The sequence below is a fragment of the Lissotriton helveticus genome, chromosome 3_1 (genome assembly GCF_964261635.1).
Source record: "Lissotriton helveticus chromosome 3_1, aLisHel1.1, whole genome shotgun sequence".
NCBI lineage: Eukaryota > Metazoa > Chordata > Amphibia > Caudata > Salamandridae > Lissotriton > Lissotriton helveticus.
This window is the reverse complement of record NC_136061.1, coordinates 44144494-44154289: the sequence shown is the minus strand read 5'-3', so window position 1 is coordinate 44154289 and position 9796 is coordinate 44144494. Positions and strand designations below refer to the sequence as shown.

General features: G+C 44.4%; 1 protein-coding gene across 1 annotated transcript in view; it reads right to left on the bottom strand.

Moving 5' to 3' along the window:
- Positions 1–306: 306 nt before the first annotated feature.
- The window catches only part of RETREG2 (reticulophagy regulator family member 2), a 132178-nt gene continuing 122688 nt past the window's right edge, over positions 307–9796 (bottom strand). The window contains exon 9 of the mRNA XM_078679192.1: positions 307–6205. Coding sequence (XP_078535318.1) covers positions 5460–6205 — 746 coding nt within the window. The 3' untranslated portion in view covers positions 307–5459. The remainder of the gene's footprint in view (positions 6206–9796) is intronic.

The following is a 9796-nucleotide window of genomic DNA, read 5'->3' as shown; positions in this document are numbered from 1 at the left end:
AGATTCCACTGAATTTATATTAAAAAAAAAAAAAAGGTTTACCAAAAGCACAAAAACGCTGTATTGTAACGCTCCAACCCAACCTCAGAAGAACGCTGTTAGATATAACAAAGAGGACCAATATCTCCCATAGTTCATAGATCCCACTCTAGAATGGAAAACACTGGTTTTCAGACAGAAGTCACTGGGATGCAGCTCCTTCAAACTGAGAAACAAAAAGAAATGCACCAACATTCGGACTAAACGTCTCACCTTTGGCAATACCTTAAAGATGGACACACACAAAAGGAGCGGATTACACAACGCTGATGCATCAGAGTTTTAGTGCACTGTTAAAAATAAAAGGCGGACCACACAGTGTGGACACCCATCAGATGGCTTGTGGGCATCCATGTTAATTTGTTTTTTTCCAATGAGTCTCTTCTGAAAGTTGGACATAGAATGAAATGTTAGGACACTTTGTAGAAGATCGAGCTCGACAGACTCCGGTGTACTCATCAATACCTTGTTGCAGTTACATGTTTGGGTCCCTTGGCTTCACCACTGTGGTAGGTTCAACATTGTTGTTCTCTGCTACTACCTTATTGGGTGAAAGTGATAAAGTCTTAGTAGATGAACAAACAGGACAGACTAGACTGTGGTGTTTTGCTCCACTTGACTGGGCAAAATATGGCTTCCTGAATTTGAAGCATTGGACAATACAATGGCGTCCGCGATCTTTCTCATCAAGCATCACAAGTTTTAGTTTCCACATTGTTGCATATGGGGTGTTACAGACTGAGGGGTCCAGCCTACACTACACGGTCCCTTTTGACATCACTCAGCTTGTATTGTACTGGCCAATAAACTATATGTTTTCTGTTTCTGACTGGGTGCTATTGGGAGGATATCGAATTCACAATGCAGGGGCAAGAACTGCTTTTTATTGTCACCCAGAGTATGTGAATATACAACAGATTCACAATGCAAGAAATACTTTGAGCGGCTACCCTGGTGGACAGAATCTAAAAATGCATTTGGCAGAACACTGCAAGACTATTTCCAAAAAGGGAGAGAGCAACACAGCAGTAACCAATCCACATCAGGATTATCTGACGCGCAGGGAGATTTACCTAGTCTCTGAAGCAGACCCGGGGTTTATATCTGGAACTGACCAAAGTAGGCAGTGAATGGAGAGTCTGTGGCATCAAGTCCATTCCTTGCCATCATGGGGCTAACTATATCCACTTCATTGTGGATGGACTCTACCATCTGAAAGTTGAATCCAACCAAGTATCTGCCATTCTTTTAAATACCTATATAACAGATTTAAAACTCAACTGAGAATCGGTATGAAATTTAAAGTTGTTTTTATTTCCCCATCTCCTATGTTCCATGTTTTTTTGTTTGTTACATAATCTTCCACTCACTATACAGAGGATGCCCACCTCAGCACCTTAAACCCAACTACACATTGACAACTATTTAAATCACCAGTCCCAGCACAAGGAAGCTACTAACAACCTATCAAATAGTCCACGGTATCTCCAAAAGTATCCTTGCTCAAATGCTTTGTGGAAGAATCGGCAAAGAGAACTTTAAGTGTGACACAAATACTGATCATACAATTAGTTAAAAGTCTATTAGAGGGACTCTGCAATCTGAAACATCATTCAAAAGAACTCCACTTCAGGGCCAGTCTAGCATGACCTACAAGTAACAGCCTAAACTACACCAGATAGCAATCTTCTATATCTAACCTGTCAGTTATCTCCTGTCCTTTTCAATACTGTACTATATGAAAAAAAGTCCCATTCAAAACAAATCAAATAATAAACAGTATTAAAATGTTTTGACAAATGAAGGTGTGGCGTACATGTATTTCAACGTGAAATACAAAAATGTAGAGGTAAAAAGTCTAATATTCCACATTTATCCATTGTACGTAACCATTTACCAAGCCCTACCAGCTACTTGAACCTTCACCCTAACCCTTATCCCACTCCTTACCGCAACCACAAGCCCAAACATAAATCTAGTTCTTAATTAAAAATAGTCCCACCATTAAACCTGATCTCACTGTAACCCAATACCATACTCTAGTCCATACGATCGGCCATACATCATCCTTTACTCTATCTCCAATGGGCCCATAAACTTAGCCCCATTCCTCAAAATATCATTACTTACTCTAACACCATATGTTATCCTTGCTGAACCTTTCTTCTAACAGTAACTATTACCTTTGCCGTACCCCAAACCATTAGCCAAACCTCAAGCCCTTTCTAGAAGTATAAAATCCATTTGATGTACAAATAGAAATGTTACAAGGGGGCTCAACCATTCACCTTTTTTGAACAATGGGAGTTTTTTCTGCAACTCGACATGCCTTACTCCTGCTAGGATTTCTGCAAAAGTAGGAGTTGTTTTATCTGAGGCTCCTACCACCTGTGCCTTCCACGTTTCTTCCCCAAACTTACAGAAAGCACAAAAACAGTGCCATAAACACATTCATACGCCATTCATGTCAATCCTTCACTTACAATAGATCCTTCCTTCCCACACAATGTCTGAAATTAAATGTTAAAATCGTTAAAACAGTCTACAATATAGCCTTATAGTAAAGGCAGCTCCAGCTTTAAAGGCATGAGCTGAGGGCAAGGGCCTTTAACCAGGGAGTGGGCCTTTAATGGCCGGTATAAACTGCTATGGTGGGTTACAAGGCTATTAGAACTTTCCGCCCCCTGAGGGCAGAATGTTCGAATTAGAAAAACAAAGGCCTTTTGGGGCTCAAAATCTATAAGGCTCCAAAACCTTTGCTACACAGCTGTTGCTGTGATTGTTCAACAGCTAACAGCCACACGCAGAGTCACGGCTGTTGAACATTCACAGCTATGAATATAGCCCCTGGTTCTTCCTATGCTCAGCTAAGCTGCTTTTTTTGCAGAACAGAGCCAGGTAGACCCAGGAGCTGAGCAGCATTCCTCCTCCTTCCTTCCAAGGTTCCAGACTGAGAGATTGCAGGATGAGAGGGACGGCTCGGGTATCCCCTGCAACGCAGCCTCAGCCTTTTGATTTCCCCTGCCCACTCCGTATATTTTGGAAAGGCAGAGGAAAGAAAATGGCATAGCATAGGTATTAGGACATTGAAAAGTAAAGAGCAGCAAGCCTGTACCAGTTTATATTGGCGGCTGCTGCTGCACCATTATCTTCAATGAATCTCTCAACATTCCAATGTTCTAATCCTGAATAAGATGCAATGTTTTGGACCTCTCAAGTGCAAACCTTCACCACCTCTCCCATGCTGAATCTACATGTTTTTAAATTAGCACCTCTAAAAAGACAAACTCATTTGCAAATTTACATGTAAAGTTTACAAGACCCTTTCTAAATGCAATGTGTTAGCCAATCACAATAGGTCCTACTTTTCTCAAGATGGGAAAAGTAGTAAGGGGAGTTGTGAATGAGGGGACCTGAACTCTCACGTCCACATAGATGTTGGAAATACATTTTGAGATTGCACAGACCCAGAAGCTGACGCCTTATGGTCACTAATGTCTGCACACTGGACCCCTTAGGGTCGAACAAACCCTTAAACTACACTAGGATGGCCACACAGATCAGAGAACAACTTCAGGGTAACAAAGAGAGATTCAGGACAGAGTGCTATAAGAATCATAACTTCAGGATCAAACAGATGTAAGAACTCAAACCACAGATCCACAAAATCAACCCACAAGGTCACCAAGACCCTCCGAATCACACATCTAGTCATGTAGACCCAGAATTTGAACTCTTAGAATCACTGCAATCAGGGGTTTAGACCCTTATCTTCAATACCGTCTGAGACCTGAGCCCCCGCTAAGCAGAACCTGGCTTTACATTACAGTTCCTGCTACTAGATCAACGGTTCCAAACAGGCTCTTTAATACTCCCAAAAGTATTTTTTCTAGAACTGCTCTACCTGCAGATCTACATCCTAATACCTCACTCTGGCACTGCCTTCCCATTTCAGAATCACAGACTGGGCTGTGCACCCGAAAACCTCACTCTGCAATAGCAGTCTTTTACTAGAACCCCTCTGTAATCAGGCACTTCTATCTTAAAGTCTCTTTGTAACCAAGTATATGATGCCTAAAATCTAACTCCGCCATTACAGCTCCGTCGTAGAAACTCCTTACCGAGGAAGACACACCCTCGAACATCACTTTGCCATAGTATGAACATTCCAGAAGCGCTCTTTCGGACTTTCCATATGCACACCAAAATGGTGGAAGGGACTCTCCAAGAAACATTTTGCCATTCAAAATCGGTCTCAAAGGAAGACTGTCCAAAAACCTCTCTGCCCGGGTGGCTCCATCCTGGTCTCTGTATATGTGCATCTCTGTACTATCATTCTATGCCTAGGTACCTCACTCCTTACACATATTCATCCTTGAATCTCCCTTCGCCATGACACTTTCATCCTACAGCCTCTCTTCCTATACTTTCAAGAACTTCACTTTGCCATCGAAGGACCTCCTATAAGTGCAATGGAATATCCTTTCAAGAACCTCCCTGTGCCCTTGGGTCTCCCATCCTATGATCTCTACAACATCTGGGCAGCTCTAACCTAGACTCTGACTTCTCTCAAGGCCTCTTCTCTCAGAAGCTCTCTGACATAGAATATCTAGGAAGCTCCTGTAACCCCAGCCATCTTAACACTCTGTGACCAAGCGCTTCACCCTATAAAGTCAATGTTGGGAAGGGAACTCCAACTTCGGATCACTCAAATCCAGGCAGCCCAGTTTAGAATCTGTCTGTGATGGCATTTCAGCATAGATCATATCTAGAATCAAGCATGTCCAGCTTACATACAATGTAATGCAACGGAAGAGAGTTGTTCCAGAACATATGAAGGTACCTTCCACTTCTGTGTTGAGGCATTGCCATTCTGAAACATACCTGCGGTGTAATATCAAACTCTGAACATCTTGCTACCATGGTCTTCCATCCTGGAATCTATTGGTACCCTAGCATCTCTGTGTGTACATGGTACCTGGCTCTTAGCATCATTTTCACAAACATCTATCATGGACCTTCTCTTTAATATAGAGCGAAATAAAACAACCTTCCACTAATATCTCCAACTGCCTAGAATGCTGAATCATGTTACCCATAAACGTTTCTCTACCTGCACTGCCTGCCATGGCTTTCTGGGTAAGCGATCATAGGACCACTATGCCAATTCCCCGAGCCCGTCTCCACCTATGCGCTGTCCTCTCCTTGCATCAGGGCACCGTTCAAGTGCTACAACTCAGAGCTTCACCACAAATGTTAGCTCTCTATTGGTGATTAACAAGGATTAGAATTTGGATTGTCTCAGGGACACTTTGTAGGGGATAAGTTTGCCCTTGTTTTACATTAGGGAACCAATTTCTGCATATTGCTCTCTTGGGACCACCACTCTCTCCCTTTAGCTTGTTTCATGGATGGGAAGACTAGGAGTCTGTCTCCCCACCCTCTGGCACCTCCTGCTTTGGCAGCTCAGTCGGGGATGGTGTAGAGGTGGCAGAAGAGGATGAAAAAGAAATGGCGGTGTCCGGAGATTCAGTTGTGGGCATCTCTTGCTCCCTTTCTGGTCCTCCAAGTCCCAACTCTTGGTGCATTTGCTCCAGCTCTGTCTGGTCTAGGAGCTCAAAGTCATCTGTATCTTCCACATCCTCCTCTTCCGCTTCTGTACGGACCCCCTCAGCCTCTTCACTCTCTGCCAGTTCGGTGTGAAAGCTAAGTTCTTCTCCAGATTTGGTAGGCAGAAACTCTGAGATGGAAGGTGCTTCGCTGGCCTCCGATGACCTCAGCAAGGCAGACAGGGTATTCTGAACTACTGTGGTGATGGCAGTGGTGACAATTTCCTCGCTCAGAGCCTCAATAGTCAAGTCAAGGCTGGGCACGTCTCCCGGCGGTAGAGGGGCGGCGGTCTGACCCCCATTTCCATTAAAATGCGTGTTCACAAAGTGGAGCGGGGAGGTAAGCCGAAGTGCCGCTAGTTCTGAATCATCGGCAGCCGCCTGAATTGAGTCCAGCTCATGCCTAGCCTGCTCCAATTCCTGGGGCCCACCAAAAGCATCCTCTTCACCAGGTGGCCCTTGGTCTCTGGAATGATACTCCTCCACTGAGGGGAAGTCCGCCAGGTCTCTGGAGAAAGACTCTTCAGGGTCGCTGTGGAGGCTCTGACGGTCAAGGTCTGAAACAGGTCACAAATGAAAATTAAAAAGTGCCAGCAGAAAGAGAGCCACAGAATGAATACGCTACATCAGAAAAGCAGAGCTGTATCCTTATACTATGGAACACTAGCGCCCTAACTAAAACAGTGGGCATCACACACAAGCATAGTTCAGTGTGGTCATTGCCAGCAGAGATGTGAATGCACAGGGACACAATGGAGCACGGATGCGATTAACAGGAGTTCACTCCTGAGGACTCATATGAACATCTGCAAAACCACACAAAGGGAATTAACTCAAAGAGCACAACATTTACGATGGCATGACAATGTGAAAGGCATGCTTTTCCTCAAGGAAGGACCTCTACGGAACGTCTAAGGAACCAGGCAGCCCGTTTTGCATTGTCGGCTTTGTCTAGGAATACTCTTGTATATGTAGGTGTGACCACTTTCGCCACACAATACATATTTGTACTTCTCCCAAATTATTGTTTCACCCCACTGGAGCGGTCGAGCTAACCAAGCAGCCCGGTATATATTGTAGACTCTGTCTTGAATTATTCTTCCACGAATTGCTTGCAGGATGCCTTATTGAAAGTCTCACGATTCCGCGGTTTGTAGGGAACCTTAGTCAGACAAAGTTTGTACACATTAAAACAGAAGACTTTCACAAGGATATTGCAAAGGTAGAAAGCAGTTAGTAAAGGTAGGACAACTACAGATACACCTGCCATCACTTCATCTTTGCCTACGGATTCAAACCCTTTGGAGCCACCATCAACCCATATCTGAATTCCTCCTACACTCAACTAAGTAGATGACTCCAAACCATATGCAGCAGGCAGCCGCCTCTCTTAACATCCCAACAGGCACACACCCTGCACACACCTGCACCTCAAACAGCTTCACTGACTCCCCATTCACAACTCTTTTCAAACTCCTAAAACCCACATTCAAAGCCTTACACATCACTGGTCGAGCATACCTTAGATTTCAGAAACCTTCCAAACACCTTTGCTCCGCCAGACTCGTACACATTCAATGCATAAGCAGCACCAGAACTTCTCCTAATTGGCTCCAAAAGGGCAGAATGACCTGCCTCTACACATATTGCACAGTCTCTAAAATTGGCTCAGTCAACAGGAAATTAACTCTTGGCTCTTCAACTCGGTTAATCCATGTATATGCCCTGACTGCGACAAGATACAGACTCAAGTGATATTGCACTTCACTCTATATAAAAAAAATAATTTTAAAATTAAAATGACAGCGAATTCTGCACTCAACGCTACACATATGGGTAAAATGTTTGTCATGTTTGCCATTTCATCATCTGCCAGAAATTGGTAGACACTCAGTTCATTAAGAGTCACAGCAGTGCACATAACAATGGATGTGACATATGCTGCACTCACTGACTGCCCTTGGTGCCAAAAATAAACGTTCTACATAGTTTATGATGCTCTTTTTAGGGAACTTTTGCATTATTCCCCAGCAGGCCTGCTTTCCTTCTAAAGATAAATATAGTCACTCAGTTTGAGGAATGGCACCTCGGTGATATACTCTGAGACGCCTAACTTGCATCCACAAACTAGAAGGAGTTGGATTTAACCTAGTGAGTGCACTAAAGATGCATATAAGCCATGTCTTCCTGACCCTCAATGTGGCTGTCACGGGGACTATATGTAAGGCACACTAAGATTGCGTTCTGTAATGTTCAGACTAGAGGCGGTTACTTGACAGGTGATAAAAATGTAGTCAACCCGTTTATTCCTCTGCAAAAGCTGTGGATGCACCAACTGCCACATGTCTGGACATGTGCTTATAGAGGTTTGTTTGTGGTGTTTATGCGTGCAATTTGGTTGAGGACTGGTTGCCTTGAAGGGGGATTCCCTCCTGTGGCATATGAATGTGATGGGCCATTGAATGGCAGCGGTATGTTGATGTGGGTGCACTGATCTGTTAGATTGGGCTCATGACCGACGATATGAAAGTCCTGTGTGCGGTGGGTGAATGGCATGTGAATGAACCATGAAGCGGTTGGTGCCTTGACCTGGCTTTATGGCTCACCTTCTGTAGTCTTGGTGTCAAAATTCAGATATTTATGTAGTATTTGTGCTTTGAAGCTAGCATTTCTGGAGGTGCTAAAACCAACCAGAGTAAGCAGTGGATTTACTTAAAGAAATTAGTATCAGATCATATTTGTGGCGGTAAGGATAACCTCTCACAATGACAACAGACTATACTTACTGTGAAGATAATGGTCTGGCCGTCCATTATATATGCGGACGACCATTGGTGGCCTGAGGAACGAAGATCCTTGGACCAGCTCCCCCTGAGACGGTCCCCTTGTGCAGCTTGCCCACAGGCCGCTACCCTCGGCTGCCTTCGGTTTTGATCCTGCTCTGCTCGCTTTCTGCTTGTTTTTCTCCCTCTTCTCAATCCTGCCTTCCATTTTACCTCTTGCTGCTCGTTCGGCTTCTTATTTTCCCTCCTCCTGCTAGTTTTGGACCTTTATTTTGCCTCCTGCTGCTCGTTCTGCTGGTTATTTTGTCTCTTTCTGCTCATCCCTGCCCTCTATTTTGCCTTTTTCTGCTAGTTTCGGGCCTTTATTTTGTCTGTTTCTGCTTGTTATTTTGTCTCTTTCTGCTAGTTGCTGACCTTAATTTTGCCCCTTTCTGCTCAATTCAGACCTCTGTTCTGCCACTTTCAGCTCGTGCCTTACTGCTCATCTCTCACCCTTCTTCAGTCTCTTTCTGCTCGTTTGGGACCTTTATTCTGCCTCTTCCGGACCTTTATTTTGCCTCCTTCGCCCATTTTCCTCCTCTTCCTCACGTTTGCTTCCTCCCACCACCACCACCACCCCACCCTACCCCCAGGATCTACTCAATGGAGGCACTAGCGTGACCCCATTGAGTAGGTCCTAGTTTTACCTCTCCAAGCGATGGTCCTCCTGTTCAGCTTTCCCATGGTCTGCTACCCTCTACTGCCTTCGTTTTTGTGCCTCTGCTCGTTTTCTGCCTCTTCTCTGCCCGCTCCTCCCCTCTATTTGTCCTCTTTCTGCTCATCCTGACAGTTATTTTGCCTCTTTCTGCAAGTTCTGACCTGTATTTTGCCTCTTTCTGCTAGGACCTTTATTCTTTCAGCTAGTTTTTGACATATTTTTTTTTATTTTTTTTAAGACCTTTATTGCACACTCAAATCGAGACACAGTTGAACGCCTACAACCTCTGGGGCCGGCCTCAAACATTTCAGCGATAACGGTGGAAAGTGGAAATTTACACAGCCGTTCAGCCGGCATCCCTGAGGCCCGGCGGCAAACATTCCTTGTGTGCATCTTTACGTTGGCAATGTTGTCGGAAGTCACAAAGGTCTGCATTTTAACCGTAGAACCAAACAACACCAAACAACAAGAGCACAGCTATCAACTATAACCACAAAGTGTTCCTAGAGGGTAGACAGACCCATAGTTATCATCACATCATCGGAACATTAGTGACGTAGTCCATGACCCCTCCCGGCTCCCCCCTTTCATGCAACAGTCAGGCGTCTACCAAGGCTGGAGAACTCATCAGCACACATTCCCTCGGAAAAATTCTAAAAACTCAATCC